The sequence below is a fragment of the Echinops telfairi genome, unplaced genomic scaffold (genome assembly GCF_000313985.2).
Source record: "Echinops telfairi isolate 266 unplaced genomic scaffold, ASM31398v2 ScPeMD7_443;HRSCAF=831, whole genome shotgun sequence".
NCBI lineage: Eukaryota > Metazoa > Chordata > Mammalia > Afrosoricida > Tenrecidae > Echinops > Echinops telfairi.
Genome location: NW_022104341.1, coordinates 3,037,616 through 3,058,307, shown reverse-complemented (window position 1 = coordinate 3,058,307; position 20,692 = coordinate 3,037,616). Strand labels below are relative to the sequence as shown.

At 40.6% G+C, this 20,692-nt stretch overlaps 1 protein-coding gene across 1 annotated transcript in view; it reads left to right on the top strand.

The window, feature by feature from the left end:
• Positions 1 to 20,692, top strand: part of CTTNBP2NL (CTTNBP2 N-terminal like) — a 63,229-nt gene that overhangs the window by 10,898 nt on the left and 31,639 nt on the right. The window contains exons 2-3 of the mRNA XM_013003897.2: positions 3,473 to 3,597; positions 6,190 to 6,289. Of these exons, the coding sequence (XP_012859351.1) occupies positions 6,191 to 6,289 (99 nt within the window). The 5' untranslated portion in view covers positions 3,473 to 3,597; position 6,190. The remainder of the gene's footprint in view (positions 1 to 3,472; positions 3,598 to 6,189; positions 6,290 to 20,692) is intronic.

Below are 20,692 nucleotides of genomic sequence, written 5' to 3'. Positions count from 1 at the left end.
TAACAGATTGATATGTTTTCCTTCCACTACCTCACCCTAACATGCCAAAAGTAGGGGGGAAAGGGATCATTTGAAAGATTGTCCCTCTTACTCTACATCCACAAATAAGTGTTCTGAAAAACCACTAATGCCAGAGGGTAGGGAATCTTAACTCTTTTGAGATATTTAAGGTAATGCATTAGTTAAAGTAATACCTTCCACTACAGTATGAGTTTAATGTGGGTACATTTCTTTCAAATAGCAGTGCATTGTTGCCCATGTTTTAGATTTAGTATTTATAAACTTCATAAGTTTTTATTTTTCATTGCATATACTGGTTTTATAAGGAAGTACAGTATCTAATGGAAAGCTATCAGAAACATTCATTTTGTAAATTAGGTTCAGCTCTTTGAGTTTTAAGAATTAACTGACTATACGTGTGTGTGAAAGATTCTGTACATAATCAGCAATTTTGCTTTACATCTTTGCTCATATCTGATCACTAACACCAAAAATTTACTTAATGACTAATCTCAACTTAGTAATAGCTCAAGTGTAAATTTCTTACATTTTATATCTAAGTATAAAAGAATTATGTAAGCATGATCACCTAAGTAAAATATTTCATTTGTTTTGGTTTTTAAATATACATATACTGTGCATATTTTCTTGTCAGTAATATCTGATTTATCTTCAAATCTTGCTTTCACTCTTTTAGCATTTAGAAAGAAAGCCTTCAATCCCACGTAAAGACAAACCCACACCCAGATACTGGACAGACAAGCATATTGACTGTAATTTGCCCTGCCCTACAGTTTACAGAGCATAGACTTTGTTTGGGGTGTTTATTCTCCTTCTGCCACCTCATCTCTGTATAATCAAAAGGCAACAAGAATTCAGAGTTCGAGAGCAGAAGCTGGGACTAGAGGGAATAGAAAGGCCCAAAGAGCATTCAGCAGAATGAAGGAAGGCGCTTGGGTAATAACCAGAGAGAGAAAGGTCAGAGTGAAATGGAGCGGCATACTTAGGCATACTCAGCCCTGCAGCTTAGGAGATGAGCAGGAGTGCTCTTCTTGATACCATAGTTCTTTGGATTTGCTGGCACATGAAAGTTCGTGCTGAGAAGACTCATGCTACTGGCTGTTGGACCTGATTTCGTGAGAAGTAACATAAAACAAAACAAACTCGTTGTCATCAAGTCAATTGACCCTATAGGACAAGGTAGTACTGGCCCTTTGCGTTTCTGAGACAGTAACTCTATGGGATTAGAAAGCCTCATCTCTCTCCCTCTCAGAGAGACTGGTGATTTCAAACTACTCACCTTGAAGTTAGCAGCCCAGTACACCTCCGGGGCGCCTTTAAAAAGTAGCATGTAGATAAATCAAATAGAATTCCGGGCAGACTTGTGTGTGAGTTCACTAACTGCTGCCAAAAAAAGTGGGGTTTGTTTTATATTATAGGTTTATCCCTTAAGCAATGCATTTTCCCATTTTCTTGATATGTATAGCTTTTATTTCCCTATTATATGTTTATGTGCGTATTTAAAAAATTTAGACAACTAAAGCTTATGATAGCTGGCTGTACCACAGAATATGGCAACATATCCAGGTAACTTGTCCTTAAGTGGTTTTTATTTTAAATTTATAGACTTCTAACATTCCCTAGATGGAAAAAAAAAAAGCATTCCCTAGATGGAAATGTCTGTATCTAAACAATAATGAAATGTGGATCTTGGAGAGAGTCTAATGGAAGGAGTAAATTAAGCATCTGTTTTAAATGATCTTGCCATTTGAAGTCACTTAATGAGTGATGACAATGACAAGTAACAGCTCAATTAGAAAATAAGTAGGGAATGAGTATATAGACGACAATATGGCTTTTCAAAGATCTGGCCATCAGATGTGTAGAACAGACTTTTTTGAAAACCCTGAGTCACATAATTTAGAGGTTGGGCATAAGTTGATAGAGTAGCATATCCAATGTTTGTAGATATGTAAATTCTGCAGGCGCAGTGGTTACAAGCTGCTAACTGCAAGATCAGCAGTTCAAAACCCCCAGCCACTACTGGGAGAAACACAGGACTCTTCTCTTCCAGACAAGAGTTAGTCTTGGAAACCCACAGAGGCAGTTCTACCCTCCCCTGTAGGCTTGCTGTGGGTCAACATCGACTGGATAGAAGTGAGTTTATAGTGCTTGTTTTTGTATTCTTGTTGTTGACTACAGAACAAGCCCGAAACTCCTCCCCTAAATTTAGAGATTTCTAATTGGCTTACTGACTAATTTTTGGTGAGTGGAACAAGCATTTATTGCATTGCATTATTTCTCCTTCGACACTGTTTCTATTTGACTGTTAGGTTTCAGGCTTCCTGACTTGGTACCTGTCTTCATTACCCAGTGTTGCTGCCACAGAACTTTCATAGTGGGTGACTTCAAACAAACACTGCAGGAGGCTAGAAGTCTGAATTCCGAGCCTAGTCTTAAGGGGAAGGCTTTCTCTCAGTGTTGGCTCTGGACCAAGGCCCTTTGCTGTCCTGAGCTTCTGTTCTTGGGCGATCTGCATGTGGTTTAGTAACTCTCCCTGCATCTATATTTGCTAGTAACAAAGAAAACCCATTCTCTCATAGTAGGATTATAACGACAGGCAGAGGTTAGGATTTGCAACACATATGTTGGAAGAACACGCAGATCAGTCCATAACCAAAACAAACAAGCAAACTCACTGCCATGTTGTCACTTCTTACTCGTGGCCACCCTGTAAGACAGGGTGACACTGTCCCTGTGGGTTTCCGAGACTGTCACTGTTTATGGGAGAAGAATGCCTGGTCTTTGTCCTGAAGACGGCTGGTGGTCACCAGGACTCCTTTCAATCCATAACAGTACTTTAAGATTCAGAACCAAAAAATAGATACATATTTTATCAAATAAATTTGGAAGCCTGTAATTTTTTTAAAAGCTGAGTCTAACACACAGGGGGAAAAAATAGGATAAATGAGTGAAAATGGGGGAAAGAGACGCTGAGGATAACTTTATAGACAAAGTCAAAATGGTGACAGATTCATATGTGGATTTATGGATTGTCAGAAGGTGTAGGGATGAGAATTTTTCTTAGCACCAGTTTGGCGATGGGAAAATGGTAATTGTGCTACTTTTCTGAATGCATTATGGCTAAGTCATGATTCAAACAGATAAACTTTTGTCGATTCAGGGAGAGAAAGACAGTATCTTCTAATGATATTCAGAAGTTAGACCTTGACATGACAGTAGATGTCTAAAGTTAAACAGATTTCCAAGCTCTCGCCTGCTCTATTACTGCGGTGGAATCCCTGCTGTGCTCCCTGTAGCACTCAGCTTCAGCAGGAAGAACTGGTATCTGGTCGGTATTGGCCTACAGCTGCCAGGATTCATTAGGGATAATGACAGTCGACACATATGGGATTTACCAACGTGTTTACAGTATGGTCGTATGGACAATAAATTTCTTGTTATTTTGCAGGATTGGCTACTCTCCCACTATGCTGACAGCATTTTAAGTATATTTGTCAATTTTCCAAATTTTAACTGAAGAAAACCTTAAGAGTTTATTATTGAGGACTAGAGTGTGAATCTACCAAATATCAGGTCAGTATCATACCCCCACCCCATGTCATTGCCACCCCCAAACAGCATAACTCTTTCATTTCCCTTTCCCACAAAAAAGTATTCTAATGTCCTGTCTATTGAGATTAGATTCTAAATGTATAAAGCAAGAAAGAACCATGAAGATTCATTATTTCTAAAGAAATGTCTTCTTTCTGGATTGGGTACAAACAGATCTGGTGGTTCTCAAGTTACACAGCTTTATTTTTCCTGTGCCCTGTGTGAATTGTCATCACTTCGTGTGGACACCAAGCTAATGAGTTGGTACATATTGGCAAAATGCCCCAGATATTAACATGTATGTGCAGAAGTGATTTGCAGATGCAGAAATAACAAGGAAGAATGTTGTTCATTATGTCATTGACAAGGAGTAGATTTTTTTAAAAATCGTTTTATTGGGGTCTCATATACCTCTTATCACAATACATACATACATACATTGTGTCAAGCACAATTGTACATTTGTTGCCATTATCATTTTCAAAACTTTTTTCTTTTTCTTCTTTTTTTTTTCCTTAGAAAAAATCATTTTATTGGGGGCTCATACAGCTCTTTTCACAATACATACATACATCCATTGTGTCAAGAACATTTGTGCATTTGTTGCCGTCATCATTTTCAAAACATGTTCTTTTTACTTGAGTCCTTGGTATCAGCTCCTAATCTTCCCCCAACATTTTCTTTCTACTTGAGCCTTTGGTATCAGCTTCTCATTTTTTCCCCTCCCCCTCCCACCATCCCACCCTCACAAACCCTTGATAATTTATAAATCTACTGTGTGGTCAGAGATTTTGTACAGCTTGTCCCGGGACACAGTCTAACAACACAGTGGAGTATGCATTTTCTAGGTGTTCTCTCTCACTTAGAGGCAGTAGCTCTGGAAGGAATCAATGAGTCTTTTGTGTGCCCCTAAAATTCAGTATGCTCCTGAGAATTGGGAATTAACTGCAGAGTGTGTGAACTAGTGTTGGGATTCGCTGTACAGAAAACTATTCTGAGGGTCGGCAACTTGGAGGTAAAAAGTAAGAGAAGGAAAATAGTCCTTGCTCTGCTTATGTGTCTTACCATACCTGGTGGCCGGAAGACCCTCCAAGGATTGTAACGTCCAAATTCTTTCTGTCTGTTGTATGGTTTATGAGAAATTAACCTTGTGGAAAGGATTATGCGTATTTCATACAATTTCCCGTTTAATACGTTTCCAAAGGTGCAAAGTCTTATGTAAATGTGAGCTCATTAAGTCAAATTAATTCAGTTTTTAGAAACTTGGCCAATTAGGTATGATGTTTAAACAATATACTTTTAAGAAGTCATTTTAAAGTATATTTGGTTACCTTTAAACCTGTTTTGTCATGCACAATATAAATATTTGGATAGATGTTCTCAGTAAGAGAAATAAGAACATTTTCTCTCTTACTCTTGCCAACCCTTATCTTCACTCAGATCCCAGGTAAGCTGTTTTCCGCGATGCCTCAGTTATCTAATGCTGCTGAAACAGACCGACCACAGGACTGTGGCAAACACATTTCTTTTCTCTCAATGAAACTAAAACCAAACTCACTGCTACTGAGTCGGTGCTGACTCAGCAACCCTGTAGGACAGGGTAGAACTCCCCTGTGGGTTTCCTCTTTACAGGCATAGAAAACCCCATCTTTCTCTCACAGGGGGCGGGGGTGCAGGGGTGTTAATTTTGAACAGCTGACCTTGTGGATCTACACCACCACGAAGCTACAAGTCCAAATCCAGTGCTCTACATTCATAGAAACTTATCTAGGAACAAATGATCCCTGAAAGTATAGTCTTTCACCAGTCTAAATTCAGAGCACAACTTAAGGGGAAGGTTTTCCCTCTGTGGACTGGAGGAAGGTCCCTTTCTCTTCAGATTCTGCTTGCTGGCTCCTTGGAGATCTTGTCCTTGGCATCTACTTACCTCATCTCTCTCAGCCTGCTTGTTTAATCTCTTATCTCTCAGAAAAGTCTGACTAATGATACACTGTACACTGATTTTCCTCATTAACATAACCAGGTCTGCCCATTCCCAAATAGGATTATAACCGCAAGCACAGAGGTTAGAATTGATAGCCCATATTCAGGGCGCCATAATTCAAGCCCTAACAAGAGGGATACCACATGTTTGTTACACCGTTTTGGAATTTTGATTGTCTAAAACTGGGAGATTTTTTTCATGGCCTGACAATTTTTCAGTGTAAAAGTGTTCGTGGTAAGCACTTTGACCTAAATTTCTAGCCACAAGATGAGTGGCTAAATGTTATCCGGACTTTCTAGGAATTTTGCTTAGAAATCATGCAGGAAAAATGATGAAAAGTTGATCTTGTGAGTAGTTATGAAATTAGTAACTAATATGAACCTTAGTTGCTAATGCTGCTCATTTATGATTAGCACTAGACAGCTGTTATCTATCTATTTGTAACCATTCCCTTTCTTAAAGCACTTTATACTGTAACTGTTGCTCTTGTCTATCTCAAGCTCCCCTTTTTGTACAAATTATGTTGCATTATCTCTGCTGTCGTCTAGACCAAAGGTTGTCTGATGGTTGGCCTTGTCTCCGTCTTTCAGGATGAATCTGGAAAAACTCAGCAAGCCTGAACTCCTGACACTATTCAGTATTCTTGAAGGAGAGCTTGAAGCGAGGGACCTTGTTATAGAAGCATTAAAGGTATGTTAAAAGGGTGTGGGATGGGGAGGACGATAAATTAGCATGTTTTCTAAAGTTGCTTAAGTGATTGTGAAGTATTTAACGAGGCTGTTTCCATAGCTACATTGAAGTTAGTGGTCTGGGCGTACAGATTAATACTTGCTATCTAGTTAGCCACCTGTGTGGTGTGATTTTAGGAACACTGGCCAAAACCTTCCTATCCTCCATAGCCCCTTTGGTCTCATCTGATAACTGCACCTTGGACGTCATTTTTTTTTCCCCCCCGAATAGTGGACCTTTGCTCTTTGAATTGTGACCCTTTTGAGAACTTGGTGAGACCAAGTTCTCTTGGAACCAAGAGTTCCAAGCCCACTGCCATGAAGTCAGTTGTGACTCATGGCAGTCCTGTACTAGGTCAGAACTGCTCTATGGGGTTTCTGGGACAATAAATCTGTACAGGAGCAGGCAGCTCATCTTTTGTAGTGGGGCGAGTGGGTGTGAGCCAGCAACTTTGTGGTCCAGCGCTTAAACCACTGTACGTACCACCAGGGCTCCCTTTTTATGAGGTCTTCTCCCCAAAAAATGTATGTACACAAAATTCCAGATATAAACTAGGAGTTCAAGACCCCATGAAGATCCTCCACGGGTTCCATGGGCCCCCGATTGAGAATTTTGACTTTAGTTATGTATTTGATATCTATTAACTCCTTTCAAATGCCACGTGTTCTGTTTACCTTACCATGAAAGTAAAAAGTCTGTCTTCAGAGCATATTTTGAGAGGGGGAAACCCTAATGGTGTCTATGAGGAGAAGCAAGACATTAGCCCTGAAAGGAAAGGAAGAGAACCAGACGAAGTGAGACTTGAGCCTAAACTTGCCACCACCGAGTCGATCCTGACTCAGAGTGACCTATAGACAGAGTAGAACTGCCCCTGGGCCCCGTGGGGTCCCAAGACTAAATCTTTCTGGAGGGAGACGGCTTTATCTTCCTCCTGCGGAGAGGCTGGTGGTTTTGAACTGCTGACCTTGCGATTAGCAGCCTGACTCATCACACTCTATGCCATCAGCACTTCTCAGTGGAGTTCATATAAAACATTTGTCTTTTCTCTTCTTTAGTTTTTATTCCATTTTTTCCATTCTCATACTGATTTTGGTGTTTTTATTTCTTATTCATGGTTGGGTAATATTTTTATTGCTTATTCTAAATATATAATTGTGATAAAAATAAATTGATGTCTACATCGCTCTATAGGTGATTTGGTTTAGTGTTAATCTGTGTCTTTTAAGACTGACTAGTTCGAACAAGGACCTCTGTCTAATACGCCTCAGCATACTTACTCATTAGGAGCTGTTTCTCTGTCGCCTTCCCCGGTAGTTCTGGTGTGTGCAGTAAACCGTTTCCAGTGGCTTCATTTCTCCAGCGTGCATGAGGCCGTTCCCCTCTGGAATGGGAGACGAGGGCCTCTGACGTTCTTCCTCTCCTGTTCCCCTTCAGTCGTGTCTCACCTGGGGATCGCTGTTTGTTGCTTTGCCATATGCCTTTTCATTTGTGTCAGTTTATTGGCTGAGCCTTTGCCCCTCATTCATATGCCTAAGCATAGCCGGGTGACTGATCTTGGTCAAATCATTCATTCTTCCTGGAGCAAGGCTCCCTTGTCAATTAAATAATAAATGATTAATAATTAGTATTTTGTATAACACTTTACAACATACAGGGCATTGCAAATAACCCAATGGTTTCGTGTTCTTTTCTTCTTTGCCCTTTATTTATTTATACCCTGTAAGTAGACTCCATGTACCCCTATCTAAAAAACAGTCCCCAGTTGCCAAACATTTGAATGAATGTCTCCAGTGTGTCCTCTGAAATGCCTAACATTTTAATGACTAAACATTCGATCTATTTGGTGACTCATTTCTGCCATGTCCACAGGCCTTCCCCTTTGGTCACTACTGGTAATTTCTTTTCCTTCTCCTGTAAGTCCGTGAAAACCCTATTCTATTTCTCATAGCTCATCCCACTACAAGGGGACTTCAAAAAGCTTGTAAAAAAACGCCCATCTTTTCATTCTGTTTGCCCACAAAATCCTGAAGCGCCCTCATATTACAGTCCTGACCTGTTGAACCGAACCGGGACACCCTGGCCATTTCTTAGCAACAAAGAGAAGAGGAAAAGAAGGATTGGGAACATTTGAGCTCATTCCTAATGCCTCACCCCTAGTGCTGTTGTCATTCCCACCTCCCGCCCTCGGTTTTCATCTGGGCCCCCTCTCCAGATGCGTTATCAGCATGGCTTAGAACTGAAAGAGGTCCCCAGCGTTTGCCAATAGGAAGGGCTTTATTCCTGGTAACCCCTTCGAGAACTCAAAGTATTTTCCAGGAGCAGAATTATTATAAGTAGCAATTAGAGTTTATAAAAGTGTAATAGTTGGCAACCAACATGTGTTCATCAAAGATCTACCCCTGTTTGCTTTGGAAGTCCAAGAAACTGTTCCCTATAAATATCACCAGTTGGATTCTATAGAAATATACGGGCCTCTGCCTATTTCTAAATGTGGTGAGGATGGCTGCTTCTATTAGAAAAATCAGGATGACCTTTTCTATAGTTTTCCAAGTATATGTGTATCCTCATTTCTTTTGAGCCATCATAGAGCTTTACATTTTGATAATCATTGTATCCTCAGCACCTGGCATATACGAGGGGGCTTAAAAAAAATCTGTGGGAAAACTCCATTATCTTTTCATTCCAATTTCCCCATCAATTTTTTGAAGCCCTCTCATAGATGCTTGATAAATATTTATTGGGGGGGGGGGCGGGGAAAGTTAGTCCCATTGTGGGTACGGAGCTTTTGAAAGATGACCACAATACGTGCCCGTGCGAGTGGTGCGAATTATTAACGGTGAGCTTGTTCTTGTGCCCTGCAACAGAGTGACTTCTGGTTTTGTTAACAGCTGCTTAGGTGGTTTATTGCATGTTTTCCTAAAATACCTTTTTTCCCCTGCATGAATCCAATTTCGGTTACTATAGGCAGCTTCTGACAAGTTAAAAGAGCTGCTTGAGAAGCAAGAGCTATAATTAAGGCAGCATTTTGATCCAAGATACTGTTTAGAATCAGGCACAAGTGTTGTGTTTAGTCTGTGCCTGCCGGCTGTAGGTGATAAAGTTGTCCTCGGAGGCTTAAACTATAAGCAGTTGAGGTGAAATGAATAGCCGCCCCAGCAGTGACGCAGATTTAAGTAATGTATTGTTAGATAAAGTCAGTGGCAACTGGGGTCAGAAGGGTTTCAGTTCGTTTAGAAAAGCAACTGCCACACCAAGTTCCTTCCGCTGGAGTGAAATCTCCTTATTTGTGGTTTTTATTTGCGTGTTTTATTATTTTTGTTGTCTGTTTTAGTTCTGTAATGAAGGTTTTACTGCATCATATTTCTGGAACTTTTGCTTAAGAACAAACAGCTGGTGGGCAGTTTACTGATTGTCTTCCTGTTAGTGTTCTTTCGTATTCATGCGGAGGGGTGCTTTGAAAAGAGTTGGGCTTTTGTCCTAAATGACTGTGATTGGCTTTTTCCCTTTCTGTTTCAATAAAGTTAATCTTTTTCTTCCATCCCTTCAAAATGCTTAGTTTTCTAGATAGAAAATCTATTCTTCAACCTTGTATCTCTTTAACAAAACCATATGGTTTGTTGTGGTTTCTTAGTGAATGGTGGCAAGGATTTGATTTATGTGTGGATATAGTATAAAGTTACTATGGTGGGTGAGTAGATCCTACTTACAGGAGAAAAAAATGTAAAAAATGTCATGCATTGTCCAAAATTTCTGCAAAGTGCCCCATTTCACGTATCCCCTTCTAGAGCCCCTGAGATAAAAGTCTCTTCGCTTTCCCTTTACACCAAGATATGTTTGACATAGAACTAGGGTAGCCAACAGAAAATAATGTAATAGGCAGGCTCTCCTATATGTGCGTTCTAATTGCTACAGAGGCCATTTATACTGTATTTGTTCCCAATCATACTTTCTATGAAGGGATTTTCTGTTTTAGAAGGGATTGCATCGGAGAAAAACATTCTTTGTGAGAATGAGAAAAAGCATTACAATGGAAGGAAGCAAGTTGCATTCCTCAGACACTGGTGTGTGTGCGTGTGTGCACGTGTGTTCAGGCGGGGTGGGGGACTGAGGGGAGCTATGCAGTTCAGCAAGGGAGACTCAGCTCATTAATTCAAGCAGATCTAGGGACTAGCTGCCCAGCATGATCTGTGACTGCTTCAGAGTGAGATGGGGGACCCTTAATCAACAACCATTTTTAAAATTCAAAAAAGGAAAATACATTTGACTGCTAATCAGAGTTTGATTAGATAGTTTATTTTTGAGGCTTCCAGTTTGGGTGCATTGCATATGCATGTGTTAGATAGATGTGATGGTGCAAAGCCACACTCAGCTATGAGTAAATAGACTCGACCCTGCATTTATTAGTATCATGCTATTTTAAAGCCTTCTCTAAATTGCTTATCCAATGATAAATGGCAAAGCATTACAATGTATATGTAGAATTTGCTTAAGCAGTCCTGAATTCTTTTCTACTGATGTCTGAGTCATAAAGCAGGTACAACTCTTTTAAAGCCTAGGATAGATCTTCATTGTTTTTGGCCAAAAGCCATTGCAAAACTCCAAGCTAGAAGATTTACAGGCAAAAATGTTGTCATCAAGGTAGAATGTATTTGGAATATGAGACTGTATACCAGGGGTCCTCAAGCTTTTTAAACGGGGCCAGTTCACTGTCCCTCAGACTGTTGGAGGGCCGGACTATAGTTTAAAAAACAACTATGAACAATTTCCTATGCACACTGGACGAGTCAGCTGCTAAGCAGGACAGGCAGCGGCGGCAAAAACACCTGGCAGGCCGGATAGATGTCCTTGGCAGCCACATGTGGCCGAGAGGGGTAGTTTGAAGACCCCTGCTGTATACTATGTCACGCTGTTGGTTTAACTGTTTTGAATGTGTGGAGCAGTCAGTTGAGGTTTTTCTAAATCTAAATGTTACCTGTATGTCTGTATTTATCTAAGAATTGGTTTTACTTTGTGGAAAATAGTTTTAAATGATAGTTATGTTTGTCTATGGATTTTATGACAACGCTAGATGTCTAGAGCAAAAGAAAGTCTCATGGAAGTTGCTGTGACTGGTACACATCAGGAACACAGGTTTACTGTAACTTCAGAGTCTGACATCCGCTCTTGGTCAGGGTTTTGTGCCTATTATAGAAGCAACTTATTATAAAGGGTGGCCTGTGATAAGGAAGGTAAAATTAAAACATGCAATCACTGTACATTGTACTATCCTAATCAGGCTGTCAAGAGGGCTTGTATTAAAAAGAAAATCAGGTGCAGACTCGCTGAGTCACAGATCTGTAAGTATACTTACTTGGACCCCAAATTGAAGGACCCTTTGGCACCCATCAACCTAGACATAACAATTCTTAGGCCCAGACTGATGCATTTTGATAGATGATTTCTAGGAAGAACTTTTAAGGCTGAGGTACAGTGTAGTTTAGCTCATTAATGAAAATTATATAAACATAGGCTAGGACTGAGAGAGGAACCCCATTAATACCTGGTTAAGAACTTCTAGATTTTTATTTATAACCTTTCCTATGAAACATTCTAAAAGGAAATGCATCCAAGGCCAAAAATTAAGTGTGCTTTTTATTATTAGGATAGCTGATTTTTTAAAAATTTTATTCCTACTCTCATTCATATGTAAAATCCTAGCTTTTGAAAAAAGAAACAGAAAAATAATTACTAGGCACTGCAAAACTACCAACCAGACCATCCAATTAAGCTTAGCTGTTTAAGAACTTGAGCTTTCTGCACTAAATCTGAGCTCCAATTTAAGTACAATTCTTATATCATGGCCCTGCTCAATACTTGCCCTCAAGAAGGGAACACAACAGTGTGAGGAAGAAATTAGATGGTGCCCGGCTGTTAGATAAAAGAGTGTCTGGAGTCTTAAAGGCATCTTTCCAAACAAGCAGCCATCTAAGTGAGATATCAACTAAGCCCACATGGAAGAAGCACACCAACATCAGTGACTGGAGGATTGTCAATCATACAATCTGACGCTGAAGGAGGGAATCGAATCAGAGCCTAAACTGAAGTTCCGGTTTGCAGAAAGCTGTGGATAACAGTGGAAGTCCATGATACGTTTGTGAGATCTACACAGGAAATAAGCCTCTATCCATAATGGAGGGATGGAAATAAGCTTGTAACGAAACAGTGTATTGGAGAGATGACTATAGGAGATCAAAATGATAAACCTGACTTGAATGGTTAAAACCCTATCCCTTGATTCCCCCGTCCCCGCTGTGATGCACAGTGGGCCTGATCTTGTTTTCAACATTTCTTCATATTGGGGTTTATCTCTGATGTATCTTGTCATTGGGTGTAGCCCTCTTGGATTTTTGTCCTATGTTTTCTTGTTTGCAGTATAGGAATCCCAGGACTGATGAGCCTAGAGAGACAGCACGTGGAATAAGGGTTTCTGGGAGGTCCGTTGTGGGTGGGAGTAAAGGGGAGCTGATATCAAGGAGTTCAAGAAGGAAGAGAATGTTGTGAAACTGATGTTGGTAGCAAGTATACACTACTGCTTGATGTGATTCAACTCGAATGATATGACACCTGTATTAGCTCCCAATGAAATGGTTTTGAAAAAAAGAAAAGCAATCTAACTATGGGGAAAAAGAACATGAGCTTTCATATCAGACCAAGGTTTGAGCTCTGCTGCTTGATTGCTGTGTCATGTCGTCTTGTCCTGCTGTCAAGCCACCGTTGCCAGGAAAATATTTACAGGCCCCCGCCGTCTGACAGAAAGAAGACTTGTGTCCAGAGTGTATAAGGAACGCTCCAAACACAACAGGAAGTACACAGACAGCCCAGGCAGGAAATGAGCAGACTTCCCCAAAGAGGACAGATGCATGCATGGCAGATGCACAAATGGAAAGAGGTTCAACGTCCTGGAGGTTGATCCTCCTGACCATCACCTCGTGATCAGAGATCAATATGCTCCTTCAAACATTTCCATCAAATTAAGTGCATGGCTAGCAATGGGGACGGTAGGGCTGAAATGGTTGTGTCATCTTAGACATCTTGTGCCACTCTGAGCGCTATCAGGAAAATGGTCTATTAGGAAGATTAAGTGTGATAGCAAACGCTGATCCAGGTGCTCAGTTTTCATTCATTGCCAGTTATTATTACTAGAATATGGGCTTCGAAATCCAACCAGTTAAGAAAAAGGGTATATATTTCATACAGCAAGAAACACTGATGATATGCTGTCCTCTGAAAGGACTATGCAGAGTTCTTCCCTTTCAGAATAAATGTTTGTTGTTAACAGTAGAATTTATGCTTTAGCTTCTGTTGCTTATGGGATTTGATGGCTCTGGCTTGCCCTACCCCCCACACCAATAACCCAAAGCTTGTATTTTAAGACAGCTGGCAAGGGTTAACAGTGACCTCTGGGCCATGCAACAGATGTTGTGCTATATTCTCTCTTTTTTAGATGAAAACAGGAAAGAGTGCACTAATGTTGAAGCCTTTTTGCAGAATTGACCCCCCCCCATTGATTTCTTTGTTCAATCCTCTGCTGTTTAACTTGGCATAATGTTATTTTTAAAAAACAACTTTATTGAGGTATAATCAACATACACTGAACTGCATGTGTTTAAAGTATATAATGTGACCAGTTTTGACGGGTGCATGCACCCATCAAACTATTACCACGATTCCGATAACAAACGTAACGATCACCTTCCTAATTGTCTTGTGCCCCTTTCCGGCCCCTCCTGCCCAGCCTTTCCCACTCTTCTTCCCCAGCACCTTAACCACTGATCTTCTCTCGGTCATTGGAGGGTAGTTCCTATTTTCTAGAACTTTACATAAGTGGTATATAGCACGCACTCTTTTGGGAGGAGGTAGGGGCTGAGTTGTCTTCTGTCAGCACAATTATTTCAAAATTCATTTGTGGTGTTTTATATATTGATAGCGCATTCCCTTTCTTAGGTGGCTATGCCACCATCTGTTTATTCATTCATCTATTGACAAACATTTAGATTGTTTGCCATTTGGAACTATTAGAAGTAAAGCTGCCGCAGAAGTCTTTGTATGGACATAAGCTTTTCTTTTTTTGTAAACACGCAGGGTTAGAGTGCCTGTGTCCTGTGGGCGGTGCATGTTTAACTTTTTCAGAAACGACCACACTGTTTTCCAGGGCTGTTGTCACTATTTTACATTCCCAGCTGATGTGGTCAATCTTTCATTTCAGCCATTCTAAAGTTGAAGTTAACGCGAGAGCAACTGGGTTTTACGATGTGCGCAGTATTGCGTTGATTGTGGTGTGCGTTTTCCTAATCACTGCTTTACTCATGTGTCTCTTTGCCGTCTATATTGTTTTCTTTGGTGAGACGTCTGTTTTAATCTTTAGCCCATTTCTGGAAATTGAGGTTTTTGTTTTCTTAGAATTGAGTTGGATACAACTCAATACAGTTGGATACAGTTCTTTATTACATCATAACATCATTGCAGAGGTTTTCTACTAGCCTGCGGCTTGTTCTTTTATTCTCTTAGCTGTGTCTTTGGAAGAGCAAATGTGTGTCTTCTTGTGTATTTAGTGCCCTATCTAAGAATTCTCTGGCTACCCCAAAGTAAGAAAGGTTTTTTCCTAGAAGTTTCTTAGTTTGGACACGTTTTCATTTAAACACTCAGGAAACAACTTTGGTTTTGTGTGTGTATCAAAGCTTCATATGTTTTTGTTTCTGCTAATGGATATATGTTTGTCCCAGCACCATTTGTTGGAAAGACCACCCTTCCACTACCAACTGCCTTCTGCATCTCTGCCAGTGTCGGTCACCCTCGTGTGTGTAGATCTGGTTCTTGCCCCTTTTTCTTTGCCATGAATGTATTTGTCTACCATGACACCAATAACACACTGTCTTGATTACTGTATTTGTAATACGTCTTAAAATCAGTGTTAGTCCTATAACTTGTTTTCTTTTTTTGAATATTGTTTTGGCTAATTCTGGTTCTTTTCATTTTTTATATGAAATTTCAAATCAGTTTGTCAATTTCTACCCAAAAATCCAGTTGAGATTTGATTGGGATTATGTTGCCTCGGTCGGAGAGCTAATAGATTGCTTTGAGTTTTCTAATCTCTGGACATGGGATAGTTTTCAACAGCACTTTGTAGTTTTCATTGTATGAAGGTCTTACCTATCTTTTGCCAGTTACTCAAGTGTTTTTTGTTTTTTTGAAGATATAAATGGTTCTTGTACTTTAAATTCTAATTGTTTGTTGTTAGGGGTATGCAGAAATAAAACTTAGTTTTTCATAGGATATTGTATCCTGCCAAATGCTAAATTCACTTGTTAGTTCTGGGAACTTTGTAAAATTTTTCTTTGAATTTTCTGACCGACAGTCATGTCTCTCTGTAAACAAAGACAGTTTTACTTCTTTCTTTCCAACTCAGGTGCCCATTATTTATTTTTCTTGCAGCTTTGGACGGGCTAGAACCTCAAACAGAAGTGCTGAGGACATGGTTTGGGCCTTGTTCCTGGCTAGGGGGAAAGCAGTCAGTCTTTCATCATTCAATGCGGTCTTAGCCGGAAGTTTTCACAGATGCTCTCTATCAGGTCAAGGAAGTTTTTTTTAAAATCATTTTATTAGGGGCTCATACAACTCTTTTCACAATCTGTACATACATCATTGTGTCTAGCACATTCGTACATATGTTGCCTTCATCATTCTCAAAACACCTGCTTTCTACTTGAGCCCTTGGTATCAGCTTCTCATTTTTCCCACCCCTCCCCGCTTCCCCCTTCCCCTGAACCCTTGATAATTTATAAATTATTATTATTTTATCATATTTTACACCATCCAACAGCTCCCTCACCCACTTCTTTGCTGTCCGTCCCTCAGGGAGGAGGTTATATGTAGACCTTGTCATCTGTTGCCCCTTTCTCCCTCACCTTCCCTCCACCCTCCTGATATTGCCCCTCTCACTAGTGGTCCTGAGGGGTTCATCTGTCCTGGATTCCCTGTATTTCCAGTTCTTATCTTGCCAGTGTACCTCCTCTGCTCCAGTCGGATATGTAAGGTAGAATTGGGATCATGATAGTGGAGGGGAGGAAGCATTTAAGAACTAGAGGAAAATTATATATTTCATTGTTGCTACACTGTACTCTGACTGGCTCGTCTCCTCCCCGCAGCCCTTCTGCAAGGGGGATGTCCAATTTCCCCCAGATGGGACCTGGGCCCCCCCTTTTGCCTTCCCCTTTTTTCCCATTGTTTTTTTTTTTTGGTCTTTGATGCCTGATCCCTTCGACGCCTTGTCATCTCACAGGCTGGTGTGCTTCTTCCATACGGGCTTTGTTGTTTCTCAGTTAGATGGCCCTTTGTTTATCTTCCAGCCTATGGGAGCCCAGATTCTATATATTTTTACAGCTGGGCACCATCAGCTTTCTTCACCACATTTGCTTATTCACCCGCTTTGTCTTCAGCGGTTGTGTCGGGAAGGTGAGCATCATAGAATGCCAATTTAATAGGAGAAAGTATTCTTGCATTGAGGGAGTACTTGAGTGGAGGCCCAATGTCCTTCTGCTACCTTAATACTAAACCTATAAATATAGGTACATAGATCTATTTCCCCATCCTCATATATAAATATATTTGCATATGTACATGTCTTTATCTAGACCTCTATAACTTAAAGAGAATTTTATTTATATATATATATATATATATATAAAATGTGGAACTTTCTCCCAAGATATACTAAGTGAAAAATAAGTCCCAGAACAAGTGTGCATAGTAAAAGAAACGAAACGGCATTCAGTTGCAACTGGTGAAGCCAGAATGTGTCTCACAAAGCCTCTCCTTTCGTCCCCTTGGCTTGATTCCCTCAAGGAAGATAGTAGCACCTGGCAGGAGAATGAAGTTAGTGAGAGTAAAGTGCCCAGTTCAGAGGTGGGGGCTCTGGCAGAAAGAGCCAAAAGCAGCCGGAAGGAAGGTCTGGTCATATGTATGCATGGGCCTTCCAGAAGTTGACTGTTAGAGCAAGAGGGCTGCGTTTTTCAGTGATTGAGCAGCTCTGTTCCATGCAGGGAGGCACTGAGCCCCAAGTGTAGCAGCTTGCTCCTAACAATAATTACCTGGTATCAGCTGCTTGGTGTTCATCTTTTTATCACATGTCATCATTCTCATCACAAATTGTGGCAGACTCAAGGTGACCAAGAATAAGCAAAATCCTCCGACGTCTGCCTGTCAGGTCTGTAACTTTTGTGGCTTTGAGGAAATGGAAGGGGGATTCAGCTTACACAGTACCTCTGGATCCAAGAACATACAGTTCTCCACAGAGAACTGTAGGTGGGGGGCCTGCACAAAAAATGACAGCAGGGGGAATTTCATTACTTCAGCTTCAAACTAAAACAAAATTTTTGTGCAGGTGGGGGGCCTGCACAAAAAATGACAGCAGTGGGGAATTTCATTACTTCGGCTTCAAACTAAAACAAAATAGGGAAACAGCTATTCCTGTTATTTTGACTTCCTCTAATTGTGCCTTCCTTACATGTGCTAGCCTTGTGATTTTTATTAATCAGAGGTTATTTCTAAGTGGCTCCATAGAGGAGGAGCAAAGGGAGACAGCGCGCTTGCTCATGCCTATGGAGTGTCAGTTTGTCTTTAGTTCAGAGTGATCTGGAAGAAAAGAGGAAATCTTTTGTATTTTGCTTGGAAATCTTTAATGGAAATGAGACCATTTTGAGACGGAAACTGGGGATTTTATCATATGAGAAAATCATAGTAATGTATCTATTCCACCATAATAATTTCACATATATACAAGGAAGAATGTCTGAGGATGTTCATTTTATACGCTATTATTTAATGTAACTTTCTGAAAAACTATAAATAAGCTAAACATCCATCAGGAAAGTATGGGTATGGAAACCAGTGCATTTTGTTAGGTGCTGCTGCGTCAGTTCTGAGTCACGGTTACCCTGTCTTGGCACGACAGAATGAAACATGCCCAGGCCTGCACCATCCTGCTGACCCTTACTGTATTTGAACCCATTGTTGCCGCCACTCGGTCCATTCATCTTGTTGAGAGCGTTCCTCTTTTTTGTTGACCCTCTGTTTTACCAAGTCCTTCTCCAAGGATTGGTCTCTCCTAATAATATGTCCAAAATAAATATGAGGGTGTACCCCCAAAAAAAACAGAAAAAGCTGCGCTGGGCAGAGCTTTCATAGTACGCATTTTTCCCACTTAGCAAGCATCCAGCCACCCACTCTGAGTTGGTGCACCCAGTGGCATCGCTTGGGAAGGTTCTCTCTGGTCACAGTGAACTTTTTGTCAAAGCAATTTCTCTTTAACCTTGTTTTTGTGTTGGTCAATTTAAGAGACTAGTGTGTGGCTCTGAAATTTTGTTTCCTGCTGCGAAAAACACCGCAGCCTACAAGGACAGTGCTAGGGGAAAAACTGAAGTGTATGAGTGATTTTCTCCCTTCAAAAAAGGTGAAATGTCACTTGTTGACAAACCTTGTTCTGGACGCCCGTCAATTTCCCGAATGGACAAACGTGGACAAAATGTATGCACTTGTGCTCAGAGACTGGCGACCAACCACTGAAGAGATGGGAAAGATGTCTGGACTATCTTGGAGCTCGATTCAACAAATTTTAACAGAAGATTTGGGAATGAGAATGGTCGCTGTGAAATTTGTGCCTCGGGTTCTGACTGATAAAAAGAACCGCTCCGAAGCGACCCAGACTGTTTTCCAAGGTCATTACTGGTGACAAGGCATGGTGGTAGTCTTACGACTCCCAAACCAAACATCAATCAAGCCAGTAAAAGTTGCCATCGTCACCTTGCCCAAAAAGAGCTTTTCAAGTGAAATCAAAGATAAAGATGATGCTCATTTGTTTTTTTGATGTGAGGGAATAGTACATCTGGAGTTCATTCCAGCAAGTCAGACTGTACATCAAGCTTTCTAGTTAGAAATTCTTAAAATATTGTGTAACAGTGCGCAACTAAAAACGTCTGATTTGTGGCAGACAGGGGACTGGTTTTGCCATGCACCTGCTCATGCAGCCATTTCAGTACACCAATTTTTGTCCAAAAAAACAGCATGCCCCACACACTTGACTCACCTAACCTCGCTTCATGCAACTTCTTTTTGTTTCCTTGAATGAAGAGGAACATGAAAGGACAGTGATGTGTGACTAACTAGAAAAAGGTGAAGGAAAAAACGAGGGAGGGCCTAGGAAGAGAAGGCCCTGAAGTCTGCCTTTGAAACATATTCCAAACAGGAGAGATGTTCACGGAATTGATGATAAGGCAACTTTGGAATATATAGATAATGTTTTTCATGAAAAACCATACCCATTAACTGATGTGTTCATAAAATTTGTGGGCTATCTAGATACTAGGGTATTGTATCTTTAAATATCTCTACATCAGAACAATAGCTATAGAAAAGAATGAAATACTAATAAATACTACAACATGTAAAAAAAAATGAGGGAGGTACTGTCAGCTGTCATAGATGAGTTTGAAAAATGTTTCCAAGAATGGAATCGCAGATTCGACAAATGTATTAAGTGTAATGGACAATACTTTGAAGGTGATACAGTTGTTTTGTAAAAAAAAAAAAAAAATTTTTTTTTAAATACATGGGTGGCGGGGCAGGGATCTGGGTTTTTTTGGATACCTCCTGTTAAGTCTTACTCCATCAGTTGGCCCATGCATCCTCTTAGCTCTTTACACTCTTCCCTTACACCGACCTTCGCCTGTGGCCCAAAGCTTATCTGGACACCTGACCAGAATATATACATACAGTATAAATATTAGGCCTTCTCTCACCCCGTCCTTGCTTCTGAGCTACCTTCTCTCTTCTCTTTTTCACATTCAGATATCCTGCTTTTCATTTCTTAACTTGCCCTCTTGCAGTTTGCTTTTTGCTTCTGCCCCTCTCCTGAGATTTCACCTCTGGACATGACAAGTAGCCTCTAGCACAGTGGTTCGCAACCTCCCTAATGCCTTGACCCTTTCATACAGTTCCTCATATTGTGGTAACCCCCAGCCATAAAATTATTTTCGTCACTACTTCATAACTGCAATTTTGCTACTTTTATGAATTGGGTGACCCCTGTGAAAGGGTTCTTTGACCCCCCAAAGGGGTCGCGACCCCCAGGTTGAGAACCGGCTTCTTTTAGTAGTTTGCCTAACCTTTCTTCAACATTGGACAGCACTGCCCCTTGCTTCCCGAAGGGTTTCTTTGATGATATTGTCTTGGCTCTTTCAGGCCTTTTTCTTGGCCTCCCTTACCCTTTTTCCTCCACATTGCCTCCCAAACTTGCTTCCTCTTGTGCCTGGATTAAGTGTCCCCTCTGTG